This window comes from Oncorhynchus tshawytscha, linkage group LG34 (genome assembly GCF_018296145.1).
Source record: "Oncorhynchus tshawytscha isolate Ot180627B linkage group LG34, Otsh_v2.0, whole genome shotgun sequence".
NCBI lineage: Eukaryota > Metazoa > Chordata > Actinopteri > Salmoniformes > Salmonidae > Oncorhynchus > Oncorhynchus tshawytscha.
Window position 1 is genome coordinate 14428238 of NC_056462.1, and position 22111 is coordinate 14450348.

The 22111-nt window shown below is 43.6% G+C and overlaps 1 protein-coding gene across 2 annotated transcripts; it reads right to left on the bottom strand.

The window, feature by feature from the left end:
• Positions 1-1906: 1906 nt before the first annotated feature.
• Positions 1907-14788, bottom strand: LOC112261298 (endothelin receptor type B-like). Of its 2 annotated transcripts, none has more exons than XM_042311845.1 (8): positions 14410-14788; positions 12334-12926; positions 9569-9696; positions 6501-6699; positions 5125-5277; positions 4448-4581; positions 4095-4203; positions 1907-3350 (listed from the first exon to the last, which is right to left on the bottom strand). In XM_042311845.1, the coding sequence occupies exons 2-8, from the start codon at positions 12865-12867 to the stop codon at positions 3210-3212; spliced, it is 1398 nt and encodes a 465-aa protein (XP_042167779.1). In that variant the 5' UTR covers positions 12868-12926; positions 14410-14788; the 3' UTR covers positions 1907-3209. The 2 variants fall into 2 exon arrangements, with proteins under 2 accessions (XP_042167779.1, XP_042167778.1); XM_042311844.1 differs by lacking the exon at positions 14410-14788 and adding an exon at positions 13173-13466.
• Positions 14789-22111: the final 7323 nt, after the last annotated feature.

The window sequence follows — 22111 nt, forward strand, 5'->3', positions numbered from 1 at the left end:
ACAACTGTAAGTCGCTCTGGATAAGAGTGTTTGCTAAATGACTAAAGTGCTAAAATGACAATCTTGATTTTAAAAACGATATCGGTCACAATGTTTAGGTTGTCTAAGAAGATTTCATGGTGTTCACTTTAAATGTCCAACACAACCTTGTAACTAAAGCCATTGCACTGATCTCAAGCAAAGAGTTGAGATCCTGCAGATTTGATTAAAGTCGTTCTCCATTCTTCTTTTTACCTAATATTTCCCCTGATATACTTAACAAAAGGTACATCTCAGTAGGTGGTCCAGGAATCCTCTTTTGTTCTCTATGGCTCCTCAAGAAAGGGAAGAGGCTGATGACATCACATCTCCCCATCAGACCAGCTCCTTGAGTGACCTACTCCTTGAAATTTGCAGTTTTGTCTAAAAAACACTATATTTCTCAATGTATTACACCTGTGTACTTTACTGTATTTATACTTGGGGTATAGCTTTTCAACAGTAAACATTCTGAAATCGCTGGAGGACGTCTTTAAGTTAACAAGACAAGTTATGTTTAACAGCTCCTCTATTTGGGAGCTCTGATAACAGTCACTCATATGGGCTACCAAGCAATGCCTGTTCACCATATGCATACGTTGATACTGGCTTGATTACATTCCCTCTCTCCAAGCAATTCAGTTCACATCCTCTCAGTTGACATGGTAACCCTGAGGGCAGTGTTGCCAAGCAACAAGCAAGCAGGTCACAGTGCACTTCAAATCACTCCCAGACCGGCTTGTGTTTTCTTCCCACAGACACTAAGAAAATTTAAAAAAGAGGCCCCTTATCCTCTCAGAAAGAGAAGAGTATTTCTGTGACATGCCAGTACAAAGTTCATGACTCCTCAGTAAAGCAATGCGAGAGGTCATACGCTTACAAATTCCAAAGTAATTTAATGTAATGCATATCAATGTAAAATGTATAACTCCTTAGTAATGCCATGTTTAATGTTCTTATGCTTACAAATGCCGACGTATTTACGTGATGCATATCAATATAACGTTAATCTCTCCTTAGTAAATGTAAGGCAAACGGTATACACTTAAAGGATGTTTATTAGGATAAGCAGCAGCATTTCTGTATGAAACATGAGAAAGAAATGTGTCGAACAATAGTACACTTTCCTATAGAGGGGTATGATGCCTCTGAATGAACAGTATAGTGGTAAGATACCATGTATTGATATGAGTGGTTAAACTGAAAAGCCTTTATCTTTGACACTGTCTGATATGCTGCAGATAGTGCCACAAATAGTTAAACGGAAAGTGCAAAAACTCACACACACACGCACACACACACACACACGCACACGCACACGCACACACACACACACACACACACACACACACACACACACACACACGCACACACACACACACGCACACGCACACACACACACACGCACACACACACACACACACACACACACACACACACGCACACGCGCACACGCACACGCACACACACACACGCACACACACACGCACACGCACGCATACACACACACACGCACACGCACACGCATGCACGCACGCACGCACACGCACACACACACACACACAGCACATGAATTGTATTCACAAAACATGTATTCACGTATCAAATGTATAAAGCAGTATAGTCACCTAGGTAGCTGATATGATTTAAACACCAACTGGTATATTTATCATCACACGAACTAATAAAAAATCCTGCCTCAGGCAAAGGACAAATGATAACCACATTCTGTATATATGATAAAGAACATAGCCAAATAGAACACCATATAAAACGTGATATATATACGAGCATGTTTCACAAACAGCTTAGCTGTAAATACCAACATTTCTGTGTCTTGTAAAATTCACAGTGAAGTAGGGAAAACGTTTTTGTCCCTTTGTCTTTTGGGTGAGAACATGGAGATCCCCTTTTCAACGAGCCTTGAACTGAGACATAATCATAACGTTGTACTTTATGGTCCTGTGGTGCTTGCTGCACCTGGACTTGTTCTTTAAACTAGCTTGGGACTTCAGTAGGGGTCAGAAAACCATTAGTCTTTGGAGAACAAGTCAAGAGACTGGGTCTGCTTCCCAAATGGCACCCCCTTCCCTCCTATAGTGCATTACTTTTGACCAGGACGCATAGGACTATGTAGGGAATAGGGGTCCATTTGGGATGCACTCTGGTGGTTACTCTACACTGGAGTAACTCTACACCCTAAGTGATATTCCAATGGTTGTTGTACAGAGTCTGTATGCTGTATAAGGCTATACGGGGGAATTCGAGGTGACACAAGGCACCTTTTCGTTAAAATCACTTTTTCCTTCTTCACAGCACATGAAACCAAAACACAGTGAATTAACACTTCCTGGTATGTTTTATAAAACAATATATAAAACTGTACTGGAACACACACGTTTACATGGCAAAATCACTTTCATCCATATTAAAACAAATTCACCATACAGAACACGGGACATTCGCTTACTCTATGAAAGTGTACTGCTGTGTATACAACGACCAGCGTATAGTTCCTATGATGGAAGATGCTATAGCGACACTTAAAAAGGACTGTCAACTCAATAGTGCGAGCTCCTCTTCTCTCCGCCATCACTGAGTAGCAGTTCATTAGGACTCATGGGGGACCATTCTCTCCTTCTCCTCTCGTCCCCTCTGACAGGGAGCGCTCTGGCCTTCCTTCCCGGGGTTTCCTCTGCTTCCTGGTTCGTCCCAGCAGTGCTGACCGTTTTGTGAACAGAAAAACAGGCTACTCGCCGGTCATTTATAGCCTGGGTTCAGCTGCATCCTGTTAGCTACCCCTCCCTCCCTCCATCCCTCTTCCTCCTCTCTCACGGTACTATAAAGCATCGCTCCCTCCTCGTCTCCCCCCCTGGCAAAGGGAATGGTATAGTCCAGAGAGACACTGGAAATACTGCAGTGTCCATCATGCCCATTGTATGTTTGTGTCTATATATAAACTCCACTCATTTTCCCCGTGGTTCTACGTCAGGCTCCAGAGCTGCTCAGCAGTGTTCTGTATAAGAAATGTGTGGTGGTGTTTGAAACTTGTGACTCTCTCTCTGTTTGTCACACCATAGCGGTTTAGCATGGGGGTCCTATTGAGTTGAGAGTCTGTTGTGTTTAGTGCAGACTGGCTGTAGTTGTAGTGAGACCTCCTCGTCCATAGGGGGCGTCACCTCCTGTGGTGGTCAGTCGCTGTCCTTGCGTAGGCTGCGGTCCGTGTGGAGGTTGGCGGGCTCTGGGCTCTTGCACTGGATACTGGTCCCGTTCCCGTTTTGTCCCGTGCTGGTCACTGTGGCATCCGAGTGGCACCAGCAACACAGGCAGGACTGGAAGGGGACAAGGGGACACGGTTAGACACTTGAACAAGGGTACACGTTTACAAGATTAGAAGCACTATTCACACTGCTGTGGTCATTCTGTGTTGATAACGTTTATTCTATTGCTGCTACGATAGAAGAGGTCCAAGTAGACACTTTTCTACAACTTACAATGATGAGGGCTTGTGTAATGAGGGCTGGGAATGCTTCTTTGAACAATATACTACATAAAGCTACATCTGCTCACAGCGTGAGAAGTAGAACACTTTCTATCCTTCCCAAACTCTTAGCCCCAGTTCTGCAGAGAGAGGAAGAGGCACGTTCAGGGTCTGGGAATTTCTGTTATGAGTTAGTCAGTCTCTCTCGCTCTCTCGCTCTCTGAGGACAGCTGGAGCTAGGGCTTGGCTTATCTTCAGCTCAGGTCTCTAACAGATGTGTACAGTTATGTGACCTCACCGAGTAAATTAGTTCATAAATCACTGCTTTGCTTTACATCTTCTTTAACTAATGTGATCACCAGCACAGAGCCACAGCCCCTCGGTCGTGGGGAGAGGTTCTCTGTTTGCTTTACTGGCGAGACAAGACAAAGGGTTTGGGGAGGGCTGGGGGGTTAGTGGAGATACTGATTATATGGGGGGAAAGAGAGAGCGAAAGAAAAAGGAAGCAAGAGAGAGTGAAACGGATAGAGAGAGATATAGAGCAAGAGATAAAAAGAGAGTTGGGTGTGTGTGTATGTTTAGGGATCTACTGTACCTTGAAGCAGTTTTTGAACTTCTTGCTGACAAAGTAGAGGATGATGGGGTTTATACAGGAGTTTACTGTGGCTAGGTTGATACTCAGGTAATCCAAGACCAACAGGAAGCTGAAAGAAATGACATCCATGTTTTTTGGCCGAACTTCCATTTGAGTTTCATCTCCTTTCAAACATTTTGAATCATTAAATTGCAGCAACTCAAATAATGTCTGTCTGTTTAGTCTGTTGTGGTTCTAGATCCAGTCGAGTGATTCCCCACGTATTTCCACCTTTCCATTTTCCAACACACCGTACTGAGTCAGTCGTTTCTAATAATGAGATGGCAACAGCAAACAAACATGGCTGCACTCACTTGAGCAGGTCACAGCGTCCAACGTCTCCCGAGTTGTAGACCATCTTCTTGAGGATCCTGCTGAGGTGCAGGGGGAACCAGCACAGAGCGAAGATCAGGACCAGGCAGAACACTGCTTTGGCCACTTCCCGTCTCTGGGGATAACAATAAACAACAGATTAGGAAAAGGTTGGACGATGACGATGAAGGGTGATGAAGACAAGATACTGAGAGTGGAAAACGTATTTAAAAAACGCTCAGTCATCCTGAGTACTGTATGGTAATGTCTCTGGGGATGTAAACAGACAAAATGTTAGGTTAGGGAGACGCTAGGTTGTTAGGGAGATGTAGGGTTATGTCATGTAAACCGGATAGGCCGGAGAGAGGAAAAGGACAAACCATTAAAGAGACTACACATGAGTCATTCTGCAGTAGTGTACTGTTACAGAGGTGCCTCTGCCTATACGCAGCCCAACCTAGCTTAGGGCCTCCAAAACGCTAGAGGCTCTGGTTACAGTGCGTAACAACCAAAGAGAAGAGAGATCTGATACTAAGTAGTAGTACTATGAATGTAGAAGGCAGTCGGGGTGGGTTATGCAACATCAGCTTGAGAGGCCTGAGAGAGGGCATGGGCTTTCTCCTTAAGAGACACTAAACATGAAGCAGTCTGGCCTCAAGTACCTTGTGTGTGTGTGTACCTGTTTGAGGTGTTCACTGAGGACGATGCGGAGGCTGCCGTTCCTGTGGTTGAGCATCTCACAGGTCATCAGAGTGTAGAACACGGCCGTACACATCAGAGGAACGCAGAAGTAGAACCCAAACAACCACCAGTCCTTGATGTCCTTATAGTACTGCAGGAGAACCACAACAGGAGAACGTTATTACACAGGTTCTATGCAGGAGAACCACAATTCTTAACATGCCAATACTCCAGAAGACTGTCCAGCAGGCAAACGTGGAAAACGGGTTGTATTGATGTCGTAATGAGGTCATTTCAATCAGTTTCACCTGCTAGGTTTGGTAACAAAGCAAGTTCACTTTACCAATACGTCTATGTGATGGCAGTGACATATTCTAACCTACTAAATCCACATATAAGAGGGGGATATTATCGTAAGTTTTAAGGAGGAGCAGATGCCATTTGAGGATTTTTTTGGCCACAGAATAAATGTTAATCTATAACCTTTATACGACATTACTAAATTCCTCACTTCGGGAGGGTGAGATACTGTCTGTCCTACGTGTTCTATTGAATCTGGATTCAAATGAAATGACCTAAACCTCAGCATGGTTTGATCATGATATGGGATTTAGTATCTTTTGTGTTTTGCATGATGTGAACTAGACACACACATGGCTCAGCTTGAAGGAACCATACATCAGTTGAGCTGTAATTGCTGTTGTGGCCTGCGATCAATTATGTTCTCCAGGCTTGTGGACAAAGAAAGTGATCACCTCAGAGATTCTCTCTCTGAGGGAAAAAAAATGTATGGAGACCTCTGTCAGAGTTCAAATGCTATTTGGGTTCAAGTACTACTTGAAATCTTTCAAATACTTTGTGTTTGCTCTAGCCTACCTAGAGTACCAGATGTTTTGGGATGATTCTATTCGTCCATTAAGCCAAACAAGCTCAGTCAGCTAAAGTATTTGAAATTATATTTGAACCCAGGTCTGGCCTCTGTATGCTTCCTTTCACCATATTTCTAGCTCTTTGGGAGGTTCCACCAAGAATGTCAGAGAAATGAATGTCAGTACGATAAATATACCACTGTATTTATAACAATTACTTTTCATGCCAAGTATTTGGACAGATGGAATTGTTTTTGATAGGTCAGTGTAAGGATACACCACCACATGAAATCATGGACTCTCAGATTTACTAACTTAACACACATGTACGGTACTGTAACCCTACTTGAATCACTTTTGTCTTTTTAATCATAATGAATAAGAGAGGGGACCTGATCCTAGATCAGCACTCTTACTCTGAGACACTTTGTGGGCCAGATTTGTTTGTATACAGGTAATAACATTATTTGAAGTGCAGAAGCATCAACAAGAAAATGGGTCGTACCATCATGAAGTCAGTCTTGGGGTAGAGCATGCATGTCCGTATGGACTCGTTCCTGTAGTTGAATTGAACCATGTCGAAGCCGATGGCCTCTGGGACAGCCAGGGCCATGGACAGCACCCAGATGGACACGATCTCCATGGCCGTCCGAAGTGGAATGCCTACTCCCTGGACCCTGCTCCATGACGCCACTGCACGGTACCTAGGGCATAGAGGGACACAAAGAATGAAAGGGTGAACATGGTGGGATAAGGTAGGGGTTAGAGCAGAGCCAGGGCTGTGGACCTTTCAGCAACAACTGCTGAGTTGGAACTAATAAACAGCCCAGCGGCGAAACTAGTTGTAATGAAGTCATTTCAACCAGCTTTTAATGGTTGTAATGAAGTCATTTCAACCAGCTTTTAATGGTTGTAATGAAGTCATTTCAACCAGCTTTTAATGGTTGTAATGAAGTCATTTCAACCAGCTTTTAATGGTTGTAATGAAGTCATTTCAACCAGCTTTTAATGGTTGTAATGAAGTCATTTCAACCAGCTTTTAATGGTTGTAATGAAGTCATTTCAACCAGCTTTTAATGGTTGTAATGAAGTCATTTCAACCAGCTTTTAATGGTTGTAATGAAGTCATTTCAACTAGCTTTGCCCGCTAGGAGGTTCAAGTGACTGTGAAAAGTGAACCTATTTTAGAGACGCTTCCAGTACTTGAATAATAGACTTACTTCAAACTTTTAACCCTGCGTGGGAACGTGATTGTGAGAACCACAGAGATATGGTGAGAAAACTACTGGAATACTTGTTCATCTTATTACAGTACCCATTATGTTGGGTCAACTCAGCTGTACGTTGTAGTATATGCTCTATGAACTGACTGCGTGGCAGTAGACCAGACACACACTGTACAGTGTCTCCTGACCCCTCCTGTCTCAGCCTCCAGTATTTATGCTGCAGTAGTTAATGTGTCGGGGGGCTAGGGTCAGTTTGTTATATCTGGAGTACCTCTCCTGTCCTATTCGGTGTCCTGTGTGAATCTAAGTGTGCGTTCTCTAATTCTCTCTTTCTCTCTCTCTCTCTCTCTCTCTCTCTCTCTCGGAGGACCTGAGCCCTAGGACCATGCCCCAGGACTACCTGACATGATGACTCCTTGCTGTCCCCAGTCCACCTGGCCGTGCTGCTGCTCCAGTTTCAACTGTTCTGCCTTATTATTATTCGACCATGCTGGTAATTTATGAACATTTGAACATCTTGGCCATGTTCTGTTATAATCTCCACCCGGCACAGCCAGAAGAGAACTGGCCACCCCACATAGCCTGGTTCCTCTCTAGGTTTCTTCCTAGGTTTTGGCCTGTCTAGGGAGTTTTTCCTAGCCACCGTGCTTCTACACCTGCATTGCTTGCTGTTTGGGGTTTTAGGCTGGGTTTCTGTACAGCACTTTGAGATATCAGCTGATGTACGAAGGACTATATAAATAAATAAATTTGATTTGATTTTGATTTGTACCACATAGTGAGAAAAATGATCCAAGTTAAGATTTAATGAACAACAGATAATAATCAATTGTTTATCCTCAGAATCTAATATTAATTATTTTGTGAAGCCTCCAAACAAGCGTTGGCAGGAGCTATGGTCTGTTTGTTGACGCTTGTTTCCTGTGTTCCAAATCGTGTTTGCTTGTTTGTTTCATTAATAGGAACCGCTTGTCTAAATGTTTTAGTAAAACGGTGCATCAAGATTTTATGGCCTGAACAATATATTTTTCATGACGCACTTGAATACCCTTGTCAAACAACATAGTGTCATTTATATTTTACCCAGATGGTAATGCATCCACATTCTCTCCCTCTCGCTCCCTCTCTCTCTCTCAAACAAAGAGGACGAGACACAATGCGTGCAAACCAGGCGAGATATGCTGCACGTTTTCTGAGAACAAAATGGAGACCATCTGCTATTGAACTCGGCTCTACCACTAGCGTCGCGTCTCTCTCTCTCTCTCTCTCTCTCTCTCTCTCTCTCTCTCTCTCTCTCTCTCTCTCTCTCTCTCTCTCTCTCTCTCTCTCTCTCTCTATGATGGGAGTCATTCAGCATAGCTGGTATGTTAAACTGGCTTCCATCCCTTTAGATCCAGAACAGGCCTCCTTATGCTCTTATCTCTTATGTCTGCTAACTCACAGACCAATGAAGCCGGACGTCAGCCCCTCACTTTACACTCTGCTGATAAACAGGATCGACTGTGTTACAAGAACTGGAGGGAGTGAGACGGGAATACAAGTCTAGTCGTGTAGCAACAGACACAAAACAATCCGAGTTAAAAATGTGAGAATAAACATGTTTAGATTTGAGAATGAAACTACTTCTGCTCCTTGATGGCAAAGCTACCCCTCCTCAGGGAGAGAAACGTCTAAGACCACAAAGCGTCTCAGAGTAGGAGTGCTGATCTAGCATCAGATTTTACTTATGGATCATGGTGAAAAATATTATATGGGCCGATTCTAGATCAGTACTCCTACTCTGAGAGGCGTTGTGGATATGGCTCTGGATGGCCTAGTCCTTATCAGCTGCAGCCAATAGAAAACTAGGAGGGAGAGTAACTATGTTGGTAATGGGAGAGCTCCATTATTACTGACGTTACAAACTTCCGGAATAAACTGCCTTTACCGTACTACCCCCACTAAGGAGTTAAACTAACTCCCAACCTGTGGTTTCCTTTAAATCAAATTAGGGAAATCATTCATCTTTCCTGGCCAATTTGTCTCAGCCACTCCCATACATAGAGTGGGCTATCTCATGAAGGCTTTACTGTTCAACAAACACTTTTGGTTTGAATTCAAACCACGGCAATGTGATTAATCCCGGTGTTGGTGAGTTACTGGCTAAGGTTGAGGGTCAACATTTTTTAAAGAGGAGTTTTTTCTTTGATACATACGTATTGTAAAGTAGACTACATTTCACAGAAAAAAAATATCATTAGACTGATTTTCATTTGGAGTTTACCGTAACCTGCATATAAAGATTCACAGACCTGAAATCTTCCACCATTGGTTGATTTGGAATTCAGCAGTGGTACATGGGACTGACCTGTCGACGCTTAGGGCACAGAGGTTGAGGACGGTGATGCCCACAGAGGCCTTCTGTATGAATGGCACCAGCTTACACAGACACAGCCCAAAGTAACTGTCATCGAAGGGGAACCTGGTGGCAAGGAGCTGCAGGGACAGAAACAGAGAGACAGAGAGGGAGAGAGAGAGAGAGAGAGAGAGACAGAGAGACAGATAGAGAGAGAGAGACATACAGAGAGAGAGAGAGAGAGAGCGTCAGCACGTCAGTACGTCAGCACGTCAGCACGTCAGCACATCGTAGAAGACAGTATGTACGCTTCAACTCACAACTGGCTTTGCATCGTCAGGAAATAACCACACACCTTAGATGGCATTTAGCCAGTTGGCACTTCCCTGTATTACAAACCCTTTCATAAGATATCAGAAATCCATAATGGTCATTATTAGCCAGTATAGTAACTGAGAAGACAGAAAAAGCATGTAAAATATTAATTGAATTGTGAAAGAACAATACCTGATGTGAAGAGTAATAATAATAATAAAATAATAATAAGAACAATAATAATAATAATGGACTAGCCCTTATATCTCTTTCTTTACTAACTAGTAAGGGATACATTATAAGGGATTGAGGTTAGAGGGTCACATGTTTATCTCCTCTTAGCTCAATTCCCATTGTCCTTAGGGTTCGGACTATCTTTAACCACGGTACTGTAGCAGGCCCTTCCCAACAGGCAGGCTAGTCTCAGTCACATCAGAGGGATTTCATGGTACGTCCTGACTTCATTCTGATTCTGAGTACAGTCCAACAGCAGGCCCATATGCGCCTCATCATCTTGATACAGTACATCATTGAGTCAGGTCCGACAAACCAACCCTGGAACTGTCCCTGAAAGTGACATCCTTTCTTTAATTGGACTTCCAGGCATCTATAAGCACCACTTCCCATAGCCTCTTATAAGAAGAGCTCCCTTAACAAAACAACTCACAGCTCTCCCTGTAGAACAGACTGCTAAAACCACCCTTTGTCATTATGAAGTAGTCTTGGCAGCTGTTGTTGAACAGGAATCAACATGGGCCGAACAAAGAGAGAAAGTGGGGATTAACCCAGAGTCGTTGAGAGGCCGGGCCAAAGGAAGCACTTCACGGGTGCATCCTTGTCCCCCTATTGTTCACTTGGAGCGGTTCCATCTAATCAAAAAGGCTTGAGAACATGGGAGTTGGAAGGGAAAGGGGGCTACGTCACTGTGGGTGTGTGTGTGTAGCCTGTGTCCGTATGTGTGTATGTAGTGTGTATAGGATTATATTTGGAAACTGCGTCAAACAAACCCCATAGGAAGTGAGCTGGGCCTCCCTAAAGCACATGGCCCTGTAGTGCAGACATGTTCACAGGGAGTGTTTGGCCTGAAACCAGAGTTGTACCTACGGCACTACTTTTCCTCACCAGTACAAAGGGACACTGTGATTTATCCTTCATGTGTGTAACTGAAACTCCCTAATACAGGAAAGACTCCCCCCTTTGTACATGTGGAGAATCATCTGTCCCGGGACCCTGGCACTTCCATATGTGCTGACACAGTGTGATGAAACTGTATACCGGTAATACTAAACAGGTGGCTTCACCACTTCTCTTCATAATGAACTGAGCATTCCCAATGTACTGCACTACATCCTATTAAAAACCTTGACCTGTTCAACCTATGTATGTGGACCCACTGGAAAATATGCTCATTACTCTCAAGCAATAATACCACAGCAGGTAAGATAACGTCGTAAATCATCTGTGAGTTCTATCTAGCTCATGTTAAAGTGAACCCACATGGGGGGGGGTAAATGGACTACGGTCTAATGGGTTTAAATGGCTCACACTGGACACGTGATTCATCATTTAACCAGACCCATTTATTCTGAGTGTAGAGAGGTTCAAATGTGATCGCAGATGAGAGGAGAGCTGGTCCTGTCACAAACCACGGGTCAGAGCAGGGCCACTGAAATGTGTGACCGCAGTCTGATTGGTCTGATTCCATTGTTTATTTTAGTCTGGGCCTCTCCCTGCTTCCTTCATCACAAAGAACCACCCAATGAAGATAAAGTAGTACTACTACTGACTGAAATCAACTTTGGAGAGCAACATGATGTTTGGGGAGCCTTCTAATGAATACTTTATTTATTTGTTCTCCCCTTTCTTTTCTCCACTACTCTCTCTCTCTCTCTCTCTCTTACACTTTCTCTCTCTGTCTCTCTGTCTCTCTGTCTCTGTCTCTCTCTCTCTCTCTCTCTTGCACTCTCTCTCTCTCTCTCTCTTGCACTCTCTCTCTCTCTCTCTCTCTCTCTCTCTCTCACTCTCTTACACTCTCTCTCTCTCTCTCTTTCTCTCTGTCTCTCTCTCTCTCTCTCTCTCTCTCTCTCTCTCTCTCTCTCTCTCGCACATGCTCTCTCTCTCTCTCTCTCTCTCATTCCCCTCTCTCTCTCTCTCTCTCATCTCTCTCTCTCTCTCTCTCTCTCTCTCTCTCTCTCTCTCTCGCTTGCACTCTCTCTCTCATGCTCTCTCTCTCTCTCTCTCTTGCGCACTCTCTCTCGCTCTCTCTCTCACCCGCTCTCTCTCTCTCTTTCTCAATTCAATTCAAGGGGCTTTATTGGCATGGGAAACATATGTTTACATTGCCAAAGCAAGTGAAATAATCTCTCGCTCTCTCAATCTCTCTGAGATGCAATTATGCTTCAATATATCCATGCAAAATTCACTGTGATGTCCAGTGTACAGGATGGATATGCGTCTCTTACCTTGTAGACGTTGATGGGTATATCTATGGTGATGTAGATGAGGTCTCCCAGCGCCAGGCTGGCGATGAGGGCATTGGGCCCGTTCCTCATGCACTTATTCTGGTAGATAATTCTCAACAGGGTGGAATTGCACACTATGCCCACCACAAACACTATGATAGAAATCACTGTGTTGATGTATTTGAAATAGCTTTGAATGGAAGTGGCGATGGTGCATGATGGAGGGGCCCTTATCCTGGTGATGTTTGTGGCCCCAGATCCAGCTCCGACCCTGTGCCATTGCGGCCCCTGGTGGCCCCTGGTGGAGATGGGGCTCCCATGCTCCAGGAAGGGGCTGCTGGTGCTGTGGAAGCCCAGGGGTTGGAGGGTGATGTGGGTGTTGAGGAGGACCAGGCCCTGGTCTGGGGGTAGGGAGTCCTTCTCCCCCTCGTCTGTGGTGCTGTTTATCTGACACATTCCAGGGCCAGGCAGGGCGGCCATGACGGCCATTAGCACCAACACATGTACGATTGGGGCGCCCATTATAGAACACATTCCACGCTTTGTCTCAGGAGATAGTGTAGGGGTTCCCCATGTACTGTTGGTGGTGAGAGCTGGTGAGCGAGAGAGACAAGGGAGGGGAGAGAGATAGAGAGGGGGGAGAGCAAGTTAGAGAGAGAGGTGGGGAGCAAGTTAGAGAGAGAGGGAGGGAGAGCAAGATAGAGAGAGCGAGAGAGACAGAAAGACAGAGATGAAGGGAGACAGGGGGAAAAAAGCATATGGGTTATTTCAGCCAGCAAACTTTGCAAGCAACAAAACAAAACTTCCTCAATTGAATCGACTGTTCAACAACTGTATACTTTTGTCCGAATCCAGGAACATCTCCTCAGAAATGGAGCCAAAACCAGAATGTGTCAGTCAAAAGTTCCACATCACAGTGGGTCCTCTCCCATCCTCTCCAACTGCTAGGGGAAGTAAAACGACCTCCTTCAGACTTCAAACAGCTTTTGCCAAGGGGGCACAGATGGGAAGATGCCACGACTGGTTACAGTCAAACAATATGAAGCGTCTCCTCTCTTCTCTGTCATTTCTGGAAGTAATAATCAGCAAAGGCTTTGTGCTAATAGGAGTGTGTGGGCTACAAGCCCATATTACACACACTCACGCAGGCTCACACGCGCACACACACACACACACACACACACACAGAGAGAGAGAGCCAGGCAGGGCTTTATATTGTTTTGACAATTTCGCCCCTTGCGTGGCTTCTTCAGTGTGGTTTCCTCTGCTCTGCATTCTCCCTTCTGGTTTTAATTTAAAGACTCAGACTAGCGGTTAGAAAACAATGAGACATTTTAACATGAAATAATCTGATCAGGCCCATGTCTAGTCAGTGTTACATTACACAAGACAGCTTTTGTATTTTTTAACTAGGCAAGTCAGTGAAGAACAAATTCTTATTTTCAATGACAGCCTAGGAACAGTGGGTTAACTGCCTGTTCAGGGGCAGAACGACAGATATGTACCTTGTCAGCTTGGGGGTTTGAACTCACAACCTTCCGATTACTAGTTCAACGCTCTAACCACTAAGCTACCCTGCCGCCCCTATTGTTTGAGAGTTGAGTGAAGATGTTACATGAAAAAATCCCAAGTTCTCTCAAAATATTTTTTGTAACCAGTTAGAAATTAACCCTACTATCAATATGTAAATCAAATACTTACATTTATATAATTACCAGGTTATATTCAAAGTAATATAATAGTGTATTTCAGGTCAAACTTTACAGAGTAGTTAAAAACCCTTTCTATGAATGTACAATCTAGAGTTCAGACCAAGTAGGTAAAGAAAACTGAGATCTGCATTTGAATACTTTTTCATCACAACAGAACACAGTGCCTCTCCAGCTAGCCATGAAGAGTGTTTCATCCTGTTCAAAGTCCCAGATGTCACCTAGTTAGTACACAAAAACCTATTTAGCATCCAGCACTTCATGTAGCATCACCGTTTAGCATCAGGCACCACACTACTGGGACCCTGTGTGACGGCACGTAAACTGATCTATTGATAAATAATAAATAGGTTTGGTTTTCACCTACCGCTCTGCTCTCCTAAAATGTCTGCTCCTGCCTCCCCTGTTGGAACCGTCAGGCGAACTTTCTGCTGAAGCCCCTAGACATCTGAATCACATCACATGAGTAATTAACCAACTATCAAAGTCGCAGAGTCGGAGTTAGTGTCCCACTTGGTTTGGTTTGCCCAACGTACGTGGCAGTGTGCTGCCTGTGAGGTGCTGCGCATTAGGCTCTGGGTTTTCTGTGGAGAGTTGGGAGCGTGTGTGTGTGTGTGTGTGTGTGTCTGTGTGTGTCTCAGAGCGCAGGAGTGGAGGGAGCACTTTGACTGAGAGGGAGTGTAAATCTCAACCTCCCCTCGGTAACAGGCCCCCCATAGGAAACAGCAACAGCAGCCACTCTCTCACTCTTTCTCTCTTGCTATCTTTTCGCTCTCTCTCTTTCTCTCGCTCTCTATCTTTCTCCTCTCTGTCTCTCTATCTTTCTCTCTCTCCTTTCTATCCTCTCTCTCTCTCTCTCTCATCTCTGCACTGCCTGCTGAAAATAATCTCAGGGGCACAACGCACTCCGATATACACAAACACACACACACTCCCACACTCACGCACCGGGTATCTGGGAACCACACAGTCCCCAGTCAGTATGCTCCTCTCTCTCCTTTCCTCAGATCCCAGATCAGGTTCTAGCCCTGTATACGGCTCAACCGTTTCTTCCCACTAAAGGAAACCGAGATGAACATCGTAAGGAAATGTGAGGAGGGCAGTCGGAATTAAATGTGCATGTCCCAGTCGTCTTGATTGGAACCTGAGATGGAGAGCGGAACCAAACTTTCTTTGAAACATGACTTTTTACATATATTTGATATATTGTCCTATAGACATGTACGGCACAAAGTACATCATGTCCAGGCAGATAGATGTTGTGAGTTGCTAGGTAACAAAGAAGAGTGAGGCATGCCAATAATGATGAGGAATGTGAGATCCTCTCCATCGGTGTCCATTACTCGTTCCATAACTATACACTTAGCAAATGGGCCCGTTATCAATACATTGTCTAAAAGCAGGAAGAGAGGCTATCCAAGCAGGCCAAGGTCGGCCCTTCTCTCTCCCAACGAGCTGACACAGCAACTGTTTAGCTAAATAAAGAACCTGGACAATGGAGTTCCAAATCACGAGGAAGATAAGATAACGTGCAAACAGATAAGGTACACACACACACACACACACAAACTCACACACACACCGCTTGATTACTTGTGGGCCCCCAGGCCTTGTCAAAGTCAAGGGCCATTCCTAAAAGCTGATTGAACATCCTCCGAGAAGACAAAGTAGTGTTTTCTGTATCAGCAGCACTCCAATATTCCCTTCCTTCCCCCGTGCCCTTTGCTGGTACATTCTCCTGGCCTAAGGGTAGGCTTCTTTCCATTAAGGTCAGGCTGTAGCAATCATCTCATTGAACAACACTTTGGATCACATCGTCATTTGAATGAAAACAGTGTGTCTGACGTTATCAGACTCTCCCGTGGTGTTACGAATAACTATGAGTGGTGGGTGGAATCAGGCGCAGAGAGCAGGGTTCTGTCGTTTATCAAATTTATTTCACCGGTGCAACCAAAACGATCACGCCAACACACAGGGCGTATATAAGTTGCCAGTCCAAAACAACAGGACAAAATAGACCGGAGAATAAAGATATGAAAACATATCACACCATCAAACATAGAGTAACAATTAACAAGCCCGCACAAATACCCAGCGGGCCTAGTGCCCTTAAATACCCTACAAACAAACCCTAATACAAAACAGGTGTACCCAATTAACCAATAACCAACACAAACGGAAAAAGGAATCGATGGCAGCTAACAGCCCGGTGACGACGACCGCCGAGCCCCGCCCGAACAGGAAGAGGCACCCTCTTCAGCGAGGTTCGTGACACGTGGAAAATATTACCTTGTAAAAGTGGAAATATTTATGATAATCAAGTAATTATGTTTTGCGTGCCATGTCATACCAGGAAGAGATGGAATATGAGAGAAAATATACACTTTTTATATAGTGTGAATACATCCCTTAGTATTAATTGTTTCAGATATTTTATGCATTTAATCATTGGTTGACTATTAATTGTATAATAATAATGAAAAATATCACGTAGATCATAACATCATGTGCCCTATTTTAGTATAGAACATCTAAAGACTTAACTAAGCCTTTCCTTTTTAATTAAGCCCCAATAACAGATTCACTGATCCCATCCAATTATAGTACACTTGTGAAGGTACTTTACCTACTTAATATAAATTGGGACTTCATTGGATAAATCTAATATCTACTGCAATTTAAATGTAAAAGGATTTGTGTTTTCTTTAATTGTATCCATAAATATCTCATGGCTTCTGAATTAGTTATTGGTCAACAGTGGCGTTATCTTTTATTCATCGGGACGTGATTCGCTGACGGGTCCCCTGGTTGCTGCAGCCTGGCATCAAGCTTCGACGCCTCCATCATTGTAACTTTTGAGGGGTTTCGCTAGCTGCTAGTTGGAAGTCTTTGTTAATAAAACCATTAATATATAAATGATGGAACCTTTACCTGGGTCCCAGTTGCCGCGGCTTTCATGTTGTTGTTGTGTTGTTGTCTGACTGTTCATCAGGTATTAATGGCATTCTGTGTGAACTCGCTGGATGGCAGGCTGCCTGGTAATTCATATGCTTGTTCTCTGACGGCATCTGTCGAAGTGTGCTCTCTGCACATTGGTACATACCCTGTGGGAAGCAACCCACCCAGTCCCACACTGAGTGGGATGTAAGCAATTTCTTATCTGGGGCACTTGCTCCAAATGACAAAAAGGGAAAAGAGAGAGAGAAATGGGAAAGAAGTTAGAGGCCAATTTTATTGTGACAATCAGTGACAAACTGTAGTGACTTTTTCTACTTTGACTGAATTTGTTGGTTAATTGGAGAGAGGGATTACTGTGACGACAGATCGACTTGGAAAAGGGAATGCAGGATAACTCAATGATGGAAGTGTAATCACAGTTGTGATAGTGTAATTCATGTTAGCATATGAGTTCAATTTATTTCATTTCGATATGCCATCGGACCGTTATCCAATCAAGATTGGATTAAGATCAGAATGGCTGAGGTTGAGTCAATAAGGAATGATGGGAAATTACTCATCAAGCCTGTGAAGAAACACGTACTGTTGTGAAATACATATGTCAGACTTTTGCAGAGGATCCCAAAATACTAATTTCCTCTGAATCTGACGTCGCTAATTTTGGCTGAAATACGTACTCGGACTAAGATGAGACTTTCAATTTTGTCTTGAACAGGAAGTTTTGTGTTTTCACTGTCTTTTTAGGGACAGAGCAGGGTCAAATGCCATGAGAAGGGTGGCTCCTCGCTGTCTCACAACTAGAAAAAAAAAATAGATTATTCATTTTAGTTCCCGGAAAGAGGACAGCACATCCCTAGAACAGTTCCACCCCCCCACCCCCAGCCCACCCCACACCGAAATATGCTGACTATAAACCATGTCAGCTATGACAACCAGTCCGGCTCCCAGTTTTTTCAGTGCTAGAGTTACTATAGTAGCACTTTTTGTTTTCTTCTCTCAGTGATCCCAATCCTTTCACTTTTAATGTGTTACATGAGTTAATAAGATATATAGTTGGAGAGTAGCTCCATGTTATGCTCACTTCATATTTGTTTTGGAACCAGACACTGGACAAGTGAAAAAGCCTGAAAGCGTCTCCCAACTACCTACAGCAGTTACAATGCTATGAGCATATTTCAATCAATGCATGGAGAGAAGAATAATATTAAGCTATGCTCATAATTCTTTCTGGCTATACATACAATTGTGTGTTCTGAGAGCAGACTGAGACAGGGGACTGATAGTGTTGTCTTGGACATGGCAATTAGAGCCCCAAACGCATTCCTGGAGACCTGCTCTAATCTGGCCCCACATGCTTGGCGATAAGAGCTAGAGTCTAGACCCATAGAGAATGACGTTGAATGGAAATGTCTGTTCTTTCCTCCTTTTGGACAGCCCTTGAAGATGCACTCAAGGCTGAAGACATCAAGGACGTCATCACCACAGCACATCTGCCTGATGTCTGTTTCAGAGGGAAATAATTACTAACTCAGGAAGCGAAACAATACACAAAGTATTTGAAATCAGTCAAAATTTGATTATGGAGAAATTCTCAGGAAAAGGCACCTCCTCTTCGACAAACTCAAAACATTTGCGTTGCCTTCTACTCAGTAAAATAAATATGAATCCTGAACCAACACTTGCACTTGACCCCCCTCCCCCACTTATAGCTCTGACTCTGCTGAGGAAAAAGTACTTACTATGTCTGTGACACTGTATGTGGTTGTCCCACCTACTGTAGCTAGAGTTGAAGTCAGAAGTTTACATACACCTTAGCCAAATATATTTAAACTCAGTTTTTCACAATTCCTGACATTTAATCCTAGTAAAAATACCCTGTCTTAGGTAGGTTAGGATCACCACTTTATTTTAAGAATGTGAAATGTCAGAATAATAGTAGAAATAATTATTTATTCCAGCTTTTATTTCTTTCATCACATTCCCAGTGGGTCAGAAGCTTACATACACTCAATTAGTATTGGTAGCATGGCCTTTAAATTGTTTAACTTGGTTAAAATGTTTCGGGAAACCTTCCACAAGCTTCCCACAATAAGTTGGATGAATTCTGGCCCATTCCTCCTGACAGAGCTGATGTAACTGAGTCAGGTTTGTAGGTCACCTTGCTTGCACACGCTTTTTCAGTTTTCTATAGGATTGAGGTCAGGGCTTTGTGATGGCCACTCCAATACCTTGACTTTGTTGTCCTTAAGCCATTTTGCCACAACTTTGGAAGTATGCTTGGGTCATTGTCCATTTGGAAGACCCATTTGCAATCAAGCTTTAACTTCCTGACTGATGTCTTGAGATGTGCTTCAATATATCCATATCATTTTCCCTTCCTCATGGTGCCATCTATTTTGTGAAGTGCACCAGTCCCTCCCACAACATGATGCTGCCACCCCGTGCTTCACGGTTGTGATGGTGTTCTTCGGCTTGAAAGCCTCCACCTTTTTCCTCCAAACATAACGATGGTCATTAATGCCAAACAGTTCTATTTTTGTTTCATCAGACCAGAGGACATTTCTCCAAAAAGTACGATCGTTGTCCCCATGTGCAGTTGCAAACCGTAGTCTGGCTTTTTTATGGCTGTTTTGGAGCCGTGGCTTCTTCCTTGCTGAGCTGCCTTTCAGGTTATGTCGATATAGGACTTGTTTTACTGTGGATATAGATACTTTAGTACCGGTTTCCTCCAGCATCTTCACAAGGTCCTTTGCTGTTGTTCTGGGATTGATTTGCACTTTTCGCACCAAGGTACGTTCATCTCTAGGAGACAGAATGCGTCTCCTTCCTGAGCGGTATGACGGCTGTGTGGTCCCACGGTGTTTATACTTGCATGCTATTGTTTGTTCAGATGAACGTGGTACCTTCAGACGTTTGGAAATTGCTCCCAAGGATGAATCAGACTTGTGAGGGAGGTCTACAATTTTTTTTCTGAGGTCTTGGCTGATTTATTTAGATTTTCCCATGATGTCAAGCAAAGAGGCACTGAGTTTGAATGTAGGCCTTGAAATTCATCCACAGGTACACCTCCAATTGACTAAAATCAATTAGCCTATTAGAAGCTTCTAAAGCCATGGCATCATCATGGAATTTTCCAAGCTGTTTAAAGGCACTGTCAACTTAGTGTATGTAAACTTCTGACCCACTGGAATTGTGATACAGTGAATTATAAGTGGAATAATCTGTCTGTGTAAAATTGTTGGAACAATGACTTGTGTCATGAACAAAGTAGATGTCCTAACCGACTTGCCAAAACTATAGTTTGTTAACAAGACATTTGTGGAGTGGTTGAAAAACAAGTTTTAATGACTACAACCTGAGTGTATGTAAACTTCCAACTTCAACTGTATCTTAAGATGAATGCACTAACTGTAAATTGCTCTGGATAAGAGCGTCTGCTAAATGACTCAAATCTCAATGTATGTGCCGCTTCATTGTCTCTTTTGAAGACTGTGTAGAGGAAATGAGAGGGCCCCTACAGACAGACAAGCCAGTGATGCATCAACCCCATGATCCTCTCCCCAGGCATCAGTCTTCACCAACCACCTCCAGCCAATGCAAATGGATCTTATCATGACTTATCGTGACAAGGTGCTCACCGACGGACTGTCTTCTCAAAGTAGAAGGTATATCTTCTCCTGCCATATCTTCTTGCTGTCCAGCACCATTTCCCTGCTTTAGAGTCCAGCACCTCCCTTGCTATCTCCAGCAGTCTAACACAATACCATCTTTCTCCGTTGCTTATTCTTAGCAATCCCCCAAAAATATATGTGTGTGTGTGTGTGTGTGTGTGTGTGTGTGTGTGTGTGTGTGTGTGTGTGTGTGTGTGTGTGTGTGTGTGTGTGTGTGTGTGTGTGTGTGTGTGTGTGTGTGTGTGTGTGTGTGTGTGTGTATTCCATATATAATATATATATATAGTATTTTTGGGGGTGGGGGAACTCAGTCGTGGTCTCAACTTCCTGTTGAGTTAGAATAGTAGAATACACAAGGTGCAATTTCGAAATTTGGTTGTGCCGTTTTTCTCTTATGTGAGTCACTGACAGTCACTCATTTAGCCCATGTCAGCTCAATTATTTTGTATTGCTATTACTTTAAATTGTTCATTCAGTGGCTAGGTATCTACACAAATTACCGTCCGGGGGTCCCCCATTGATTTTGTAAGTCAGTCTCGCTCAGATATCATATTAAAAACGGCAAACATTTCTCTCTGCCCTATGGCAAAATTTGTAGAATTGCATGAAATTAGTTTACAATTGCTAAATCTTCTCTCCGCCCCATTGCAAAATGTACAGAATTGCAGCATATTTGCTTTACAACGGCAACATTTTCTCTACAGCCCCTGGCCAAATGTGTAGAATTGCATGAAGAAAAAAACAACAACATGTCTCTCTACTGTCAAGAGGGGGGCCACTAAAATGTTTTGATCACAATGTGCATATACTGTACGTGGGTACGCAGACCCGCGACAAACTTCGGCCATTCATGATGACTGCAGATTTTTTGTAACCCCCAACCCCCAATGAAGTTGTTTATCCCTGCGTTGAATCAACACAAAACCGCTAGTCACTGACTATCCCGAGAGAAAGCCCTCATACCTTGCTCAATGTTACTGGCGCTACAAACACAGATAAATTGAACCAACACAACAGAGAAGGTTTCAGAGAAATCCTCCATTCAGAAATCCAACCCCATATGACATCAATGGGGAAAAAACAAACAGGATTTGGGGCTGTGATCCAAGATCCAGGAACCGCTCCGTGGGGTCAGAAACCTTCACCTCAGGGCAGGTTTGGGTCTTCTGGAAACATCTGGGGACGATTGGGGCATGTCGTGCTAGTTATAGACAGAGCTGAGTCGCACCCGCAAACCACGGCACCGGCCAACGCAGGGAGATCACAAGTATGGCAATTCCAAGAGAAACAGACAGACGGTTGGATGAAGATAGAGGAGAAAATAGATTTCACAGGTAAAAGGAACGCCACATGTTGGGTTTGTTGTTTGAGAGGTTGAATAAAGATGTGCTATCAATTGATGGTAGGGGGAAGTCTTTGAATGTATTTTTCCCTTCAATT